Source organism: Dipteris shenzhenensis, chromosome 2, assembly GCF_047967505.1.
Source record: "Dipteris shenzhenensis isolate YYH24624 ecotype China chromosome 2, Dip_SZ_1.0, whole genome shotgun sequence".
Lineage (NCBI taxonomy): Eukaryota > Viridiplantae > Streptophyta > Polypodiopsida > Gleicheniales > Dipteridaceae > Dipteris > Dipteris shenzhenensis.
In genome coordinates, this window is record NC_141597.1 from 1,060,686 (window position 1) to 1,079,608 (window position 18,923).

The 18,923-nt window shown below is 47.7% G+C and overlaps 1 protein-coding gene across 2 annotated transcripts in view; it reads left to right on the forward strand.

Moving 5' to 3' along the window:
* LOC147904198 (protein PAT1 homolog) overlaps nt 1-15,249 on the forward strand; it is a 42,390-nt gene extending 27,141 nt beyond the window's left edge. Inside the window, exons 9-10 of one of the 2 annotated variants that reach the window (XM_087385275.1) lie at nt 12,940-14,615; nt 14,789-15,249. In XM_087385275.1, coding sequence (XP_087241401.1) covers nt 12,940-14,615; nt 14,789-14,864 — 1,752 coding nt within the window. In that variant the 3' untranslated portion in view covers nt 14,865-15,249. Of the gene's footprint in view, nt 1-12,939 lie in introns of both variants that reach the window. The other variant, XM_087385271.1, reaches the window with a different exon arrangement.
* Nucleotides 15,250-18,923: the final 3,674 nt, after the last annotated feature.

Here is an 18,923-nt window from a genome sequence, read left to right on the forward strand (position 1 = left end):
CCCCATCTACCTTGGCCCACACTTTATCTTTTTCCTTGGTATCACGGCTTCACAGAAGAGGACATGGAGTCGACTCATCATATGTGTCTCGCTTTTTGGTGACGCTTTGCTTCCCAGGGCTCCCCAAGGAGTACATTCCCATTCTTCCCTCCATTGGTAGAGCATTTGGTACAGTGCTAGAGTCCCCCCCAAAGTCAGCTGCTACGGTGGTGGCAGATTGGGTGTCCCTAGTCTCAAGCTGGTAGTAGAGGACCTTGAGTCCCTTCTGGAATGGATCCTCCTTGAGACCCTTGAGGGGGGTGAGCGCCACCAGAGGATTGAGGTGTCAGGTCTACTTGGTTAGTGCCTTTGATGCAAAGAGCGAGGACATTTGGCTAGGGATTGTCCTCGAGATCAGAGATGAGCCCCCCTCAGTAGGATTACCAACGGGAGCACAGGCGGATAGGTCGAGCCTCCCTCGAAGGCATCATTAGTCTCCCCCCCCCGGCAGTTTAGACAGAGTCAATAGCAGGAGCCCCAAGAGACTAGACCCATTGGGCCGCAGTAGGAGTCCTAGACCCCTTGGGTAACACCTTCAGAGGGAGAGTAGACCAAGGTGGTTAAGAAAAAGCCCAGCAAGTGGGCCCCAAAACTCCACAGAGAGCGCGCTCGACGCAAAGAGAAAGCGAGAGGCATCCGCAGAGGCACAGCCAGGGGACCCCCCTCCTGGTGATTCCCCCCCCCCAAACCCCCGGGCGGGCCGGGGTCGAGGTTCCTCCAGTGGATCCTGCTAGTCCGAAGGTTCAACGTCCGCAATCACATGCATGTCAGCATTAGACTCCCGACGTTTTGATGATTGAAGCACCTGGCCTCGGTAGCAGAAGAGGAGGGCTAGAGTTTTGGTTCATCAGGACAGCAAGGGATCTAGCCTTGCCTCCACCCCCTCCCCCTCCTACCGCCCCAGATCCCCCCTCCCCCTCGCGCCTCTTGCTCCTCTTGCTATGGTCACCCTCACCACTCGGCCCCCCTCCCCCGCTTCTCCTTCCTCCGCCTTGGCAGGATCGTCAGTTTCGACCTCCTTCTCCTCCCCCCCCCCCCCCCAAGTCCGTCCAGGATCCCCTGCCTTCTGGCAAGCACAAGGGCGTGTCCTTCTTGGCCTCCTCTGCGTCGCAGCAGACAGTCTCCCCCCTTCTCAGCCCTCAGCTTCTAGGCGGGGTACAATGGATGGGGACTTGTCCTCTTGGGCATCCTCAGTTCCTCAGCTTTAGTCAGGACGCCCTCTTTCGAGAGATTTTTGGAGACGGGTGCCCTAGAACTACCTCAAGATACCAGATCCCTATTCCTTGCCCTTGGAGCTTACGCTACCGTTCCTATAACCCCGAAAAAGGGGTTTGATCAGCGTGGTGGGCTCCCGCACGCATCCGGTTTGGGGCTTCCAGTTTGCTTCCATAGGGGCTGAGAAGTGGACTCCAGAGATGCTCGACGCTATGTTGAGTGACCAATTATCGCGCATGATGGACGATCGCAAGGGCTTGGACTTGTGGCTCGACCATGGCATTGCAATACATTTTCAGTTGGGTTTTACTCGGGAACAACCGATTTGCGGCCTGACAGTAGGAGTGATCCGCCGCCCTGTCGAGGTAAAACTTGATCTTGCACACTACAGGCCGACCGAGAAGTGTGTTGAGATGTCTGGGGTAGACGTCTCATTCATGTGCAATGGGCAAGGAAGGTAGGCATTGAGCTGGTAGACACTTTGGTACATTGGCGAACAGACACGGACTATTTGTCCTCCAAACCCCCCTCGAAGTCATGGAAGGCAGTTTTCGTGGAACAGGCTCCCAAGCATAGGTGAGCCTCGTTTTCTACTCCCCCCTCCCCATGGTGAGTTGGAATGTGCACATGCTACATGATCGTGCACGGAGCTAGCCACAATATCTAATACTCTGCAGGAGTTGCAGAAGGTAGCGGTAGGTCAGACAACGGATTTCCTTTTGATTTAGGAGTATATGTTTTCAGCAGCGGACATTGGACGTCGCCATCACCTCTTGCCAGGCAGAGGCCTATAGGTTTGGTCCCTAGCACAGGTAAGAAGAGAGGGGTCTATATTTCAGCCTCGCAGGTAGTGGCCTCGGAGATTTTTGATCAGGGGGAGCTCATAGCAGGTCGCGTAGTCTAGAAGGGCATTTAGTCAAGGGAGTCCAAGATAGGGATCTCGAACATATATGCACCTGTTTGCCATCAGCACCGCCTTGCTTTGGGGACGATTAGTAGAGCGTCTCCCAAAGGTTGACTCTTGGATTGTTGGAGGTGACTTCAACAACATAGAGCATGCGGAGGACAAGTAGGGAGGAGCTTCTTTCTCTGAGATGCCTGCAGCAAAGAGGAGCACTTAGGAGCAGTTCATTGTTCTCCTTTGGTTAGAGGAGACAGGATGGTCTGTTAGAGCGCATGGACAGATTTTACGTTGGGGATTGGGCGCTACACAGAGGTGGCTCCATAGACATCCTACCAAGTACTAGCATGTCAGATCATTCCCTGATTGTATTTCACCTCGAGCAGCCCCGCCCTAGACTCCCCCAAAAGGGGATTCACATCCCCAACTACCTCTTGCAAGGGAGGATGTCCAGCAGGCAGTTGTGGAGATTTGGCAGCCGCCGCCAAAGGCCGGGCCCAGCGAGGAATGGGCGGCATGGGTTGTAGAGGCGATTCAGAGGAGCAGTGTGGAGCTCTAGTCTGAGGCCCTACGATGGAGGCAGGATATAGCCTCAATAGAGAGACTCAGAGAGCAGGACCCAGCCTCTCAATGGCTTTGGGACCGACATGAGGTTGTGCTACTAGTTCTACATGCCATGGAGGTTCGGAGGGTTGAGTTTATGTATCATTCATCCCAGGCCAGATGGGTTCAGCAGGGGGATAGGATGACCAGACAGTTCTTTCAGACTACTGGGCCTCGCTCAGTAGGGACACAACTTTAGAGACTGTGTGATGCACAAGGGCTGATGTACTCGGATCCTTGGGAGATCCTAGAGATGACCACTGACTTCTATCGATAGTTGTTTTAGGTAGAGTAGTAGTCCCCTGCAGACCAGGAGCTCAGGGAGGCCCTCAAGGCCCTCTTCCCTTAGAAGTGCCAAGAGGAGGATGGCCTGACCCAGACGTTCTTTTTGAGCTTCTGGGAGCGCATTAGCATGCCTTTTTGCTTGGTCTATCAGGAGATCTTCGATTCTGGCTCACTCCCGCAGTCCTTGAGTCGAGGTTGGATTTGTCTGATCCTGAAACGGGGGACAGGTCGGACATTCACCAATGGAGACCGATCACCTTGTTGGATGCCGCATACAAGATCCTAGCCAAGGTCTTGAGCTTGCGGTTGCGACCCCACCGTTGAGACATTATTCATGACATGCAGACATGCTTTGTGCAAGAGCGGAGCATCTTGGACAACATCTTCATGTTTTGGGAGGCAGTAGACTGGGCCAGGGAGGAGTCGCAGCCCCTTGCTGCTCTACTCTTGGATTTTGAGAAGGCCTACGATAGGGTGGAGTGGTCTTTCTTGGAGGATGCGATGCAATGCCTGGGTTTCACGGATAGGTGGATTAGAGGGGTATCGGCTCTTTATGCAATGAGCTCTAGTCAGGTGATCATTGGTGGCCATACGGGGGAGCCCTTTTCTCTTTCCCTGTCGGTTTGACAGGGCTGCCCTCTCGCCCCCTTTCTCTTTCTCTTTGTAGCTGAGGCTCTGGGATATTTCCTGCGTTCCCAGATAGCAGGTCTCACAGGGATGCGGCTCCCCATTAGACAAGAGGAGTAGTCTCTAGACCTAGAGTTCGCAGATGTCATGGGGATGCATGGGGATGTGAATTTAGTAACCGTGACTACCTTTGGCTTGGGGGACTAGCCTAGGGGAAGTGATATGTCACCACAATGTAAATATCCTAAGTCAAAGTACAATTGACCATTTATTTGATCATAATTAAAGAGTTTTATATGTGTTAATTACGGTCAAAGAGTTATTTTCAATGGTCAAAGGATTGACTACGGTCAAAGATACTTGACTCCAGTCAAGTAAACCTGACTGCGGTCAGAGAGTGTTGACTTTGGTCAACAAGACTTGGCATGCGCCAAGAGGGTTAACCCCGGTTAACCAAGATGTGCCAACTCCGGTTGGAGAGACTTGGCTATAATTAAGGCGCCTTGACCCTTGGTCAAAGCTCTTTAATTATAATCAAGAGTGTTGACTCCGGTCAACCAGAGAAAATATATATATATTTATTTGTATATATATTTGTTTAGATGTGCACATGTGTTCAGTGGGGACGCCCACCGTGACTAGGATTAGTCCACAGTTGTATTATTTGCATGCAAAGCGCTAACAATTAATGGGTACCATGGTGGTGCGCTTTAATTAATTGTTGCAGGTACTAGCAAGGACTATTTTTCCTAAGCGAAATGGGAGCCTGACAAGCATCTAGGAAGCGGTTCGTGTGACCGAGAGCTTTGAAGACTCCAGAATGGCCCTTAGTGGCTTGTAATAGGATTTAGTCTAGATTTTAGACAAGTGGCATGTTGCCAATTTGAATGGGGCTTGAAGCTTTTGTAAAAGAAGGAATTCTTTTCACGTTTTGGAGAGAGACTTACGAGACAGCTTTAAGCTGAACTTCTGTATTAAATTTCTGAAATGAATAAAGACCTTCGGGGGGGTCCAGCCCGACAATTTGTCCTGGGCGCTAGTGCATCTCCAGAGAGAGGGAGTGAGGGAGAGTTTTTGAGAACATAAATCCTGTTCTATAGCTATCTTTCACAGTCAGTCCGGTTGTATTGGTATCAGAGCTTGGCTCACCTCCTTTTTGAAGGGGGTGACGATCTAAAGCTAGAAGGCTCACAAGCGATCGACGAAAGCACAAGCTAGTGACGATCCAAGTCATCAAGAAAGCGTGTCGCATCTGAAGTGTAGACTGCGTACACTTTTCTGTCTGTGGTATCCGCGTTGAGGTGGGAACAGGCGTAAAACTCCAGGAGCTCCCTTGAGGTTGGCTATGCTTTTGATAGGGACTAAGAATTTGCCGCCAACATCGCTCTGAGCGTCCGGTAGCGTGGAGCCTGTGCGTAGGGAAGTTCTCTGTCGACGACTATCGAGGCTTTCTTATGTATGCGGGCACAGAGGAAAGGAAGAGTCTGGTTTAATTTCGTCGTTAGATGAAGCAAGGGCTGAAGGTTAGCGCAGAAAAGTAAAGTGCGTGATGCTTCGGGTGGGACAGCGACGCCTTTACGTACCGGCTAACTGATTCGCTGGCTGACGGAAGATCATCGCCTCTCCAGAGACACTAAAACCGCGACGCCCGACGACAATCAGCCCACGACCAAGGTTTGGGCAGGCGCTGACGTGGCGCAGGACACGTGGCAGACCGCACCATTGCTGACGTGGTGCCTAGCCAGGTGGCAGATGATGTGGCATCCAGCTCAGAGCTGACGTGGCACATTGACACGTGGCAGCCAGGCTGGCAGACCTGTGGTTAGTGTGACCTTGTTCAAGCTAACTGCAGTTAGCTGACCCTGGTTAGGGATTTGGTCAGAGGACAGCCTAACCAGACTGGACTGGTGCAGTTAACCAGTTTGCTTCAGTTAGTGGCCAAGTTACAGTCATCTAACCAGACCAGAACAGGACTGATCTGGTTAATGTAACCAGTAGTTACCCATCTGGTCACTGTTCACCAAAAAAAAAAAAAAAAGAGTTACAGAGACAGTTTTTACCATCAATATTCATCTATCTGGTAATCATTTTACTGTCAGAGAATCAGCAGAAAACAGAGAAAATCAGAGTTTTGCTGAAATAAAAGAGATGCATGCCTTTGTGCACAGAGAAGGGGAAACAGATGCCTTTTGAAGCCATCTGCAGCAGTCAGAAAAGGGGAATATATATATTGTTGATGCTTTGGCAATTGTGTGGGTATATGCCTTGAACTGACAGCCAGTAATTGCATAGATTGTAAATGCAAAACACCTCTTGTTGAGGTACCTTTTCTGTTGGAAAAAAAAAAAAGCAAAGGTAAGTGTGCATCAGTTACCCGCACTGTGTGAGAAATCTGCAGATCTCAGAATATGGATCAATCACCTATCCAGTGGGATTCACAAGATAGGGATGTACATCCAGGACAGAGAAATGTGCCGCAAACTCAACAAGAATTTGAACAGATGGTATGCACTCGTATACAAGAGCTGGAAAATCTAAAAAGGGATCCCAGGGCTCAGCATTTGTTTCCAGCAGAAACTATGCCTAATCCAGTATATGACGTGCCAATGCCGGAGGCACATTCTCGTGTACAGCCTGAGAGAGAGAGATCTCACAGATCTCATAGGAGACGGTCCCGTAGAAAAAAGAGATCGAGGCATCATCACCGATCTCCTAGTCCATCACCGTCTACCTCGAGTTCGATTTCTGTGTCTTCTTCTTCCTTATCAGATATACCATCCAGGAAAAGAAGGAAACACAAGAAGTCTGGGAAGAGAAAGTCTTCCAAAGCGACCAGGGAATTTAAAGAGGGAGGAAAATCTGTTAAGTTTATGACCTACAATGGACAGTATGGTCATACAGACAAAGCATTGCAGTTTATCAGACAGTTTGATGCTGCATTCGGTACCGAGAAATTTTCAGAATCCTCCAAGTTAAGAATGGTCAGACTACACTTAACAGCAACGGCTAGTGCATGGTGGAGTGCATTGACCACAGATGGGTCAGCCCCAAGAAAGTGGAAGGGCTTCAAGAAAGCCTTCTACCAGCAGTTCATGCCTAAACAGTTTAGAGACCATGTTCTTCAAGATTGGGACAGCTTGCACATGGATGCAGGAGATACAGTGGATGGGTACAACCAAAAGTTTTGGGATGCTTATTTGCAGGTTGCACCGTTCAAAAAGATCTCCAAAGGCACCCAGATGAGGAAGTACAGAGCAGGTCTTCACGTTCAAAGTTATGTGGATCAGGAAGACTTCTTCATTTCTCCACTGAAACATTATGATGTAGTTTTGGGGGTGCCTTGGTTTCACCGCAAGGCAGTGAAGTTGACTCTTCCTGAAAGAGTGCTGGAATTTGTGCATAGGGGGAAAAATCAGCGTCTAATTGCCAGGAATAAAGGGGACACTATCCCCATTGTATCTGATGTTTCATGCGGTAAAGCAATAAAGTCTGCAATTTCTGCGTACATGGTTTTTGTAAAAGAAAAAGAGAATGATATGCATGCTGAAATGAATGATGCAGACAAAAATAAGTTCCAGTTTCTTGTAAACTTTAAAGATTGCTTTTCTGATGTTTTGCCAGGGGAGTTACCCCCAGAGAGACCAGAAGATCATCAGATAGAGTTAATGCCTGGTAGTGAGCCACCAAACAGACCCCCTTATAGAGTCAGTGCGACTCAGAGAGAGGAGATTATGGCTCAGGTACAAGACTTGCTGTCCAAAGGGTTGATTCAGCCCAGCTCGTCTCCTTTTTGTTCCCCTGTACTGTTAGTACAGAAGAAAGATGGTTCATTCCGTATGTGCGTCGATTATCGCGCACTGAACAAAATGACCATCAAGAATAGATTCCCTATTCCGCGTATTGATGATGTCCTGGATCAGTTAAATGAAGCTTCAGTTTTCAGCAGGATAGACTTAAAGAGTGGCTACCACCAAGTGAGGATACAGCCTTAGGATGTGCATAAGACAGCATTCCGCACAACATTCGGGTTGTATGAATACTTAGTGATGCCTTTTGGGTTGACAAATGCTCCAGCCACATTCAATAGAATGATGGATCGCATCTTCCGGAAGTACAGGCATTTTACCGGTACTTTCTTTGATGATATCTTAGTTTTTTCTAAGACAGAGGAAGAGCACAGAGAACATCTTGCTATAGTGTTTCAAGAGCTGAGAAATCATCAGCTCTATGCAAACAGCAAGAAAAGTGAATTCTTCTTGGAAGAAATCCACTATCTGGGGCATGTAATATCCAAGAATGGGATACAAATGGATCCAGCGAAGATCCGTGCCATTCAGGAATGGCCAGAGCTGAAAACTGTGCATGAAGTTCGAAGCTTTTTAGGCTTGTGTTCTTACTACAGAAGGTTTATCAGACATTTTGCTGATATCGCAGCTCCATTACATGACCTCACTAAGAAAAATGCAGCCTTCACATGGGGATTATCACAGAAGAAAGCATTCAATACACTCAAGGAAAAGTTGACTACAGAGCCTATTCTGGTAGTTCCGGATCTGTATCAGCCTTTTGATGTGGATTGCGATGCTTGTGGAGAATGTGTTGGGGCTGCATTGCATCAGAATGGTCATGTAGTAGCCTATGAAAGCAGACGACTTCGGGATGCGGAAAGATATTTAGGAATCTATGAGAAAGAGTTATTGGCTGTAATTCATGCCATCCATACATGGAAACATTATCTTTTGGGTGCAGATTTTACTGTCAAAACAGATCACCAAAGTCTGAAATACTTTTTGACTCAGACCAAGCTTTCAGAGAAGCATATGAAATGGGCAAACATGCTGTCAATGTATCATTTTCAGATTGTCCATACTCCAGGAATTCGGAACAGAGTGGCAGATGCCTTGTCCCGAAGACCCCAGGTCAATAATGTAACTATTGCTTATCATCAGGACCTGGAAGGCATGAGGGAACAATATGCTCATGATTCTGATTTTGGTGAAATTTTACAGCAGATGCAAGAAGGGCAATCCACCAGTCACTATTCCCTGAAAGATGGGTATTTAATGAAAGATGATTGCCTATGCATCACCCAGGAGATGAGGAAAAAGATTTTGGGGGAATGCCATGCACCTCCCTATGCTGGACATAGAGGAATTACAGCAACAACTCTAGCCCTGGAGAGATATTTCTCTTGGCCAGGAATGCGGAAAGATATACATCAGTTTGTTACGGAATGCCTTACGTGTCAGAAAGTGAAGTATGATAGACGGAAGGCACTTGGCCTACTTATGCCTCTTCCCGTGCCTCAGGCACCATGGGAAAGTATTACAATGGACTTTATTTTTGATTTGCCGAGATCAAAGTCAGGGAATGATGGGATCTGGACTATCATAGACAGATTCAGCAAGCAAGCTCATTTCCTTCCGGTTCGCAAAACCATAAAGGCAGATCATATGGCTAAGCTGTTCATGGCACAAATCTTTAAACATCATGGTATGCCTAAGTCCATTGTTAGTGATCGAGATCCCAGAATGACCAGTCTATTCTGGAGAGCTTTATTTGATAACATGGGGACGAATCTGAATTTTTCTTCTTCTTTCCATCCCCAGACAGATGGTCAAAGTGAAGTAGCAAATTCTACCATTTTGGATATGCTCAAATGCTACGTGGGTGACCAAAGTTCAGACTGGGAAAAGTAGCTACCATTAGTAGAGTTTGCTTACAATAATACAGTACATAGCTCTACAGGGAAAGCCCCTTTTGAAGTCATATATGGGAAGGTGATTTTGCCACCTATATTGAGGACTAAAGATGAAATATTTGCAGCTGATCAGTTTGTAAGAGACCTCCAGACAGCTTACAGCCAAGTCCGGACAGCAATTGAAAGGTCTCAAGAGAAACATAAAAGGGCTGCAGATAAACATAGGAGACAGCTAGATCTCAAGGAAGGGGACTGGATACTTTTGAGGTTTGAAAAAGCTAGGCTCCGCAAGTTTAAAGGCAAACAGAAAGTGTATGCAAAGTTATCTCCCAGATATTATGGCCCTTTTAGGGTTACAGAAAGAATAAACGAGGTTGCATACAGATTAGCATTGCCAGAGCATTGGAGGATTCACAATGCATTCCATGTGAGTCTTCTAAAGAAATTTCAGGGACCAGAGCCTACAGAACCAGTATCAGAAGATCCACCAGAAGTGGATGAGCTGGAGGAAGTCCTTCAGCCAGAGCAAATTGTGTACCATACTGTACGTAAAGGCCCTCAGGGTAAGGAATTTTACAGGTATCTTGTAAAATTCAAGAATTATACGGCATTAGATGCCAAGTGGATGGACGAAGACATGTTATCCGATCATCTACAGCTTTTGGATGTTTACAAGGAAGCTTTTCAGTTGAGGTCAACTGAATAGAAGCCGAGGGGATGTCACCACAATGTAAATATCCTAAGTCAAAGTACAATTGACCATTTATTTGATCATAATTAAAGAGTTTTATATGTGTTAATTACGGTCAAAGAGTTATTTTTAATGGTCAAAGGATTGACTACGGTCAAAGATACTTGACTCCAGTCAAGTAAACCTGACTGCGGTCAGAGAGTGTTGAATTCGGTCAACAAGACTTGGCATGCGCCAAGAGGGTTAACCCCGGTTAACCAAGATGTGCCAACTCCGGTTGGAGAGACTTGGCTATAATTAAGGCGCCTTGACCCTTGGTCAAAGCTCTTTAATTATAATCAAGAGTGTTGACTCCGGTCAACCAGAGAAAAAATATATATATTTATTTGTATATATATTTGTTTAGATGTGCACATGTGTTCAGTGGGGACGCCCACCGTGACTAGGATTAGTCCACAGTGTATTATTTGCATGCAAAGCGTTAACAATTAATGGGTACCATGGTGTTAACTGTTGCAAGTACTAGCAAGGACTATTTTTCCTAAGCGAAATGGGAGCCTGACAAGCATCTAGGAAGCGGTTCGTGTGACCGAGAGCTTTGAAGACTCCAGAATGGCCCTTAGTGGCTTGTAATAGGATTTAGTCTAGATTTTAGACAAGTGGCATGTTGCCAATTTGAATGGGGCTTGAAGCTCTTGTAAAAGAAGGAATTCTTTTCACGTTTTGGAGAGAGACTTACGAGACAGCTTTAAGCTGAACTTCTGTATTAAATTTCTGAAATGAATAAAGACCTTCGGGGGGGTCCAGCCCGACAATTTGTCCTGGGCCCTAGTGCATCTCCAGAGAGAGGGAGTGAGGGAGAGTTTTTGAGAACATAAATCCTGTTCTATAGCTATCTTTCACAGTCAGTCCGGTTGTATGATACTTCCTAGAAGTCCCTAGGAATGCATCCAATGCCTAGGTGCAACCACGAGGCCCAAATGTTAGGCTAATGCTAGAAAAGAGGGGTCTAAAAGTTGGGCGCAAGGGGAGACCAATGTGTCATTAGTAAAGAGGGTTATAGGGGTTAGGACTTTAATGACCCTTCTCTCCTTAGGCTCTTGCATCCAACGTTGGAGGATTATTCATTCATTTTGGTACGGTTTTGATGTCTTCATCTCTCCCTCTTCACACATCCTGAGGTCTCGTCTCTCACTCTCTCCTCTTTTGTGGCACATGTCCCAAGGCGCTCCCTTTAATGTTGAACGGACCTTCTACCAAGTTGTACGGACATCACTTAATGTTGTGCGGGCATTCTTCCTCGCTGTACTGTTTTTGCTGTGTTTGGACCTGATTTCGTGGTTAGTACGCATCCCAAGGCTGCTCCTCTGCTCCAGAACCCTTGGCACGCAGTCCCAGGCCCGGTTTTGCTGCTGTACAGTCAAGTCCTACTCTCCACACCAGGGCTAGAGTCGCCTGGCAGACAATGATTCTACCTCAGTCACGAGGGTTTGGGGACCCGGAGATGCAGAGCAGAGCCCTCTTGGGCGAGTTGGTTGTCAGGGGTCTCACTCCAGGCGCAGAGCCCTGGAAACTCTACAGCAGCGCGGGCTCCTTGGGAACATCCCCCGCATTGGTGGGCAGTGGCAGCAATCACACAGATGGAATTTTTCTAGGCCCCCCTCACAGGGAAGGGCTCTCCTTTGATGAGGAGCCTTTTTCGAGTATGGCAGTGCCTTTCCAGTGGATTCCTTATCAAACCAACTGTTGCAGGGTATTCCTTTGCTTCTCCCCTGGCTTTTTTTTGAAACAAGTGTGAGCTGCCTCGCTGAGAAGCCTTGTCAATTGATTGCTCATATCCGTGCTGCTACCCCTCCAATGATTTTCATTTAGTGCTTTCACTAATTCATATCTGTATACGAGATTCGATGTATGCTATCTTAAGACGAAGCTCTATTTTCCCCCTCCATTTGTTGCCTCTTGTGATACCCAGAATCCTCATCAATGTATTTCTCATCTGGGTGCACTACCCTCCAATGATGTTCATTAAGTGCTTTCTCTAGTTCACGTACTTCATACCTGAGATCTGTGTCACTTAATCTTCAGAAGGAGCTGTTTTGGTTTTCTCTATTTTTTGCCTCTTGTGATAACCCCTAGAGGGAGTGCTTTGTGATCTGATCCATTATCTCGTCATGAATACTGAAATCGTTGATTGCAAAGGACCCGTGTGCAGTTGTACGTGTGTCTTTGTCTGGTTAAAATGCTGGTACCATTGCAGATCTGTAAGCCAATGAAATGCTTGCCAGTGGAAGTGATGTCTTCAGCTTCAGAGGTTCTGTGCCGTCTTTCTACGTCCTTATTATCTATGTCCAGCTCTTCCATAAATGCATGGTTGATTATCTGGAGATGCTCACATTGTTTGCATGGATAAGAGATTGAGAAGGGGCAAAGTAGCATACATCCACACATATCTTTTCTTCATCTTTCTGCATTTCCAACCAAAGATATTGTTTATCGGTGTCTTCTTTTACCACTGTGACTCACTTCTCCCAGCCTGTCATGATGTAGCATGCAAGCCCTCCGAAGCCTGCAATTAGTTTGAGGTTTAGATATTTCTAATTCCTGGAGGATGAAACGTTTTCAGAACTACTGCCATAAGCGCTTCTTTGATGCTGCTTTTAGGAATGTTTCTTGTGGCACTCTAAAGTCTCATTTTCTCTAAAACAATCTAGACTTGTTTTATTATGTGTCTCAGCTTGTGTGCCGTTTAGTGTGAACTCCTGTAGAGGCATGATTTTATGGACTTAATGTAGATGTAATTTGATGTGTTTGTATTCATGATGTTAGTATCAATTTGAAAGACTGATGTGAATCACTAACTATTTGACTCTTTGTCAGAATCTCCATCTAGGTCCTACACATGAGCCTGAATTCGACCAGGATGCTCGTAACTGGTTCCCGCATCATCAGCTACAGATCATGCAGGAAGCTCGTGGTGTGCAAACACCTAACTACCCTTCACAGCAACAGTGGGTAGGAACGGAACCAGGATTTTCACAAATGGCATTCCCCATGGTTGGGCCCTATCGATCTGCCCGTCCACAAGCTATTCAATCAACAGTCCAGAATGGTCCGCAACACGCCGCAGCTTTACATGGTCATATTGCTATGAATTACAGGTCCCAGGTTCCGACCACTCCATCTCTTCCTGTGGGAAGTGTTCTTCCATCATTTTTACAATATGGAGATAACCCTGTGTGGAATACTCCTGCTCCACAAGGTCAATGGTTGGCTTCGCCAAGCATGCAGCTTGGGGGATCTGCAGGGCTTATGCCTGGGATTATGCATCATCAAATGGCCCATCCACGCACATCAATACCACCTCAGGGGCTACTGCAAAGGCAACCAGGGCATCCCAGAATTCCTCCCGCATATGAACAGGCGTTGTATACTCCTTTACCATCAGCACCACCTTTGATGGGTAGATCCAACAATCATTTCAATGTGACAGATGCAAGAGATCAACGAAATGACCTCCAACAGCGAGGCCGGCAAGTCCTACGGCATTTTCAACAAGTCCCTACTGAGTCAAATAATCTCCCCATTAGGAACAATAGCCGACCGCAGTTTAGATCAAAGTTCATGACTGCTGAGGAAATAGAGAGCATTGTGAGGATACAGCTTGCAGCAACACATAGTAGTGACCCTTACATTGATGATTATTACCATCAAGCTGTTCAAGCAAAGATTGCAGGGGGGACACCTCATGGTCGGCGCCGTTTTGCCCCTTCATGTCTTCGGGATTTGCCCTCCCACACACGTGCTCCAGCCACGCCACCTGCTTTTCTTCCAGTTGATGGACTGGGAAGGGTTCCTTTTTCATCCATTCGGAGACCTCGACCACTATTGGAAGTTGACAATGGTTCAGGTCCAGCGGCCATGCTAGGGGGAGCCAGTGAGAATCTGAGGCCTTTGGAACAGGAGCCAATGTTGGCAGCTCGAATTGCTGTTGAGGATGGATTGTGTCTTCTTTTAGATGTTGATGATATTGACCGATTCTTATCAGTGACTCAGGCTCATGACGGTGGGGTTCAACTAAAGAGGCGTCGGCAGATCTTATTAGAGGGTTTGGCTGTCTCCTTGCAGCTAGTTGATCCTACAGCTTCAAGTGCACACGGTGACACAAGTATGAGAGAGAGGAATGGACAGATTGCAGGGCTGGCTTCAAAGGACGATCTTGTATTTCTACGCCTAGTTTCTCTTCCAAAAGGACGCAAGCTTGTATCCCGGTATCTTCAGCGTTTGCCACCAGGAAGTCACCTTGTTCAGATTGTCTGTATGGCTGTTTTCCGTCACCTTCGGTTTTTGTTTGGTGCTACCCAGAAAGACTCTCAGAAAGACTCGGGTGAAGCAGCAGCTACATCTGGTTTGGCAAATACAGTAGCGAATTGTGTTGCCAGAATGGATCTATTTATGCTGAGTGGTTCTTTAGAAGCTGTTGTGTTGTCGCCTGACCAGCCCCCACTTCGACCTTTAGGAAGTGCCTATGGTGATGAGGCCACTGTGCTACTGAGGTGTGCTCTTGATAGGGCTACAAATCTTTTAACTGATCCAAATCTTTCTTTCCCCTTTCAAGATAGAGCAGTGTGGCAAGCAGCTTTTGATGATTTCTTTCTGTTACTCTACAAATACTGTACAAACAAGTATGACAGCATCATACACTCCCTGATGATGTCTACTGCGGCAGGAAGCACAGCAGCAATCAGCTCAGCTGCTGCTGCAGCAATGAGCAAGGAGATGCCTGTGGAGCTTCTACGAGCTAGTCTGCCTCACATGAATGAACAACAACGTAAATCCCTCTTAGATTTTGCTCAGAGATCAATGGCTATGGGGGGTTTAGGAGGGCATATTGCTAGAGACAGCCATGCTTGAAATGCTGCAGTTCCTGGCTGATGTTCAATCTGAAAAGGTTTGTCCATTGGCTTTCTGTGTTGCAATTTAATATTGCGGCTTGTGCCCTCAAATATTAGCTTCATGGTATATCTGCAACTTTTTGCAATGTGAGTGCAAGGAAGAGAGGCCCTACAATTGTGATTATGACTCTAGAATAGTCATCGTATGCCTCTAGAATGGCCATTCTATGACTTCTGAAGCAACCATGTTTGTGTCTCACCTAGTGTTTTTTTAAAAATAATACAGAGAAATCTCACCAAGTGTTAATAAACTTGAATTGTCTTTTCTTGTTGTTGACGTGGCTTATATTTTTGGCATGTGTAATAGCACTCAGCACAGTGGTTCATAGCATGTGTTCTTTTTCTTTTGAATCCACTTGTAATCATTAGTCTACAGGGTCATGATGTAGCCAACAAACTTCAAATGGTGTCGTTTTGATCATGGGATATTCATTTATACTTTTTTGTGTGATATTGAGATAGTATCAACAAGCTTAGCTTACATGTTCTTGTCATCTCTCCACATTGTCTTTAAATAGAGTGTGATAATGCAGTGTCCTTTAACCCATGTGCCGTGCCCCCCACGCATGTGTCTCTTCGGTCTTCCGAAGACTTTAATAAAGTTTCTGTCTTTCTCTCTTTCTCTTTCTCACCAATCACATAGATCCTGAAGGGTCTCAAGAGGACCTTATTACAATCATCTCATCCACCCCACCCTCCCCCCCCCTCTCTCTCTCTCTCTCTCTCTCTCTCTCTCTCTCTCTCTCTCTCTCTCCGCCCCTCTGCCTCTAGCTCCCTGAGCCCGCAGCTCCCTCCTCCGCTCCTGCTCCTCCCCCTGCTTCCCTTCCGCTCCTACTGCTTCCCCCCCGCAGCTCCCTCTCTGCCCGTAGCTCCTTCCTCCGCCCGCAGCTCCCTCCGCCTCTCCGCTCTTGCTCCTCCCTCTGCTTCCCCTCCGCTCCTGTTGCTTCCCCCCGCCTGCAGCTCCGCTTGCTGCTCCCCCCCTCCTGCGTGCAGCTCTGCCCGCCTCCTCTCCCCCGCTTTTGCTCCATCCCAGCCCCTCCGCCTGCAGCTCCCGCGGCCCCTCCGCCTGTAGCGCCCTCCCTCCCCGTCTAGCATCGCCAGCAGCTCCTCTTTCCCTGCTTACCCTCAGCCCTCAGCTAACCCCGCCTACCCTCCCCGCCTATCCCACTACCCTCAGCTAATCTCACCACCCCCTCAGCCCTTCCTGCCTACACTCAGCCCTTTCCGCCCACCCTTAGCCCTTCTCTTCTCTTGTCTCGCCACCCCTCAGCTCTCGAGGTGTGCTTGAGCCTCGTGTCAGTTCCCTGGGGGTTCCTCCCATCATGGGAGGGGAGGTACTCCGCTCCCTCTCTTGCTCCTACAATAAGACTAAGATCTGCACCGAACACGGGTCTATCGAACGAAACGGGAAAAGGTGGCAAGAATGCGGATAAAGTCGCCAAGAAAGACGACAACAAAGTCAAGAAACAAACACAACTGAAACTCGAAGATGTGAACACACACTACAACCGTAGTGGACTCGAAGTGGACAGCAAGGCAAAGGCGAGACTCACCTCTGTCTCAGCTTCAGCTTTAGTCTTAGCATCGGTCTCAGCCTCAGCGCGAGTCTTAGCTTCAGCTTCAACGTCAGCTCTACTTCCAGTTTCAGCTACACTTTCAGCTCCACTTATGCCTATAACCTCTACAGTTACAGCTACGGGCTCTGACACACCCCTATCCATGACATCGATTACTCCACCCTTCCGGAGGATAGAGGGATTGCCGCTGCCACCATATCTTCCTTCTCTCGCTGTAGTTCTCTCCAATTATGACACCTACTTTGGAGGGGTCATACACTGTTCCGCACTACTCGACCTTTCTCTCCCCTCTGTCTCTTAGTTAGCCCATACTTCCACACCTTGCTGGGATCGCCTCCTTCAGGCCACTATCATCTCCATACTGTACCCATCTCACCCAGTCATCACTTAGCGTCTAGTCTCATCCTCACACTTTTAGGACAGCTTTTTCAATTTTTGTTGGAGCACGGACGAGCTGATTCATCAGAGGCTTGGGAGTACTTGTTGATGGAGGTTCAGAGCATCCAAGAGCGTGCGAGAGGGAGATGTCACGCTTCACCCAGGGAGATGTCGCACAAGAGCAGACACACTTCACCGAGAAGTAGGCACGTCTCATACAGGAGCAGAGTCAAGCTATCCGAGTCCAGGCTGATCTTATTCAGGGGCTCAGACAGGAGATCTCATAGCTCCGACAAGTCACTGCCATACGTACAATCCCAGGGAGCACCCCAGCTGTGGAGGCATAGATTGCGAGCATGCAATCTGTCATCGAGGAGACGTCCAGATGGGTCGACGTAGGCAAACGGGAACTTGCAAGGGTAACCGTTTTGGCTACCCTCTTGGAGCAGCAGCAGAGAGCTAGTAAGGCTCTCAACATTAGAGTATGTGGGATTCCCCGCACAAAGGCTACACCGATGACAGATGCGCAGGCCTTTGTGACCACTACCCTAGGGACGATTGAGCACATGATTGAGAGAGCATGGCGGGTTGGGAGGGACCCCAATTGAGAGCAATCCCTTATCATACGGTTCCATGATGTCCAGGCACGACTTTTGGCTTTATGTCGTAGGTCAGCCTTACGAGACCAGCGAACGATCTTCATGGATGAGGACCTCACTCCACTACAGGTTGAGGAGAGGCGTTTTTTGTTGCAGTAGTGGGATCAAGTCCGCAAGGAGGGGAAGTTGACAGTAGTACGAGATGGATGATTCCTTACAGGCCCCCGTCGGGCACCCACCTCTCCTACTGCGTAGGGAGACGGGGTCTATGAGACCCAGATATTTGACTCTATACTGTACCATCTGGATCTGTAATGGTACCTTATGATCAGAACCACGAAATTTCTCGGAATCCTATACTAGTAGTCAGCGGGTATACAGAGTAGTTTGTGTACAGAGATGAGACGAGGGATACAAGAGGGGTTCGAGGGTCAAGAGGAGTTGCGGTCCTTTATAGATTCACACTTTTGGGGCTCGTCTCAGTGGAGCAGAGAGATCCACACTCCAGGTTTCTCTGGATCCGTATTCAAACATATGCCACGTCCCACGTCTTGCACCCTCTTCACGAGAGGGGGGTAAAGGATGTCGTAATGAAACTTCATAATGGCCGAGCGAACGATCATGAGGGACTATGCACTCAGTTCATTGCATATGGGATTAACCTTCTAGTCCTGATCTTAGCCAAGCTATTTAATGAAGGTGTTTGCTTGGGGTTTCCACGCACCAGGACCATCAACACTATCTCACCCATCCACAAGGCAGGGGAACCCATGAACCTGGAGAACTACAGGACCATTATGATTGCACACATCATGATCAAGATTTATGCATCATTACTTGATTTTGAGGTCATTAGATTTGCAGAGTGTGGAGGACTCAGAGTAGCGGGACAGGCTAGTTTTAGACGAGATCATGGGACCATGGACCATATTCTCGCGCTCAGATACATCATCGAGGAGGTGAGGGCACGGGAAGCAGAGGGTTTACTGTTGCTTTGTGGATTTTCGCAAGCCATTTGACACCGTTCCGAGTGAACTAGAGACGCTACGCGAGTACCATTGTCTGGTACGTAGAAAGAAACTTGACTTCGTGCAGCGGAGCGAGGAGCTATTGAACATTCTGTTCAGTAATAACTCTAAGGACTTCTAGCAGAGATTTCTAGAGGGACGGTGCCTCCCACCACTTATTGACACTCAGTGTGTGGTCTGATTATGCATGCACGCTCTATGATATCCCAAATCAACCATCCCCTAACCTTTTACATATGCCACGTCCCACTTCCTACACCCTCTTAACTAGGGGGGGTAAAGGATGCAGTAATGAAACTTCATAATGGTCGAGCGAAGGATCATGAG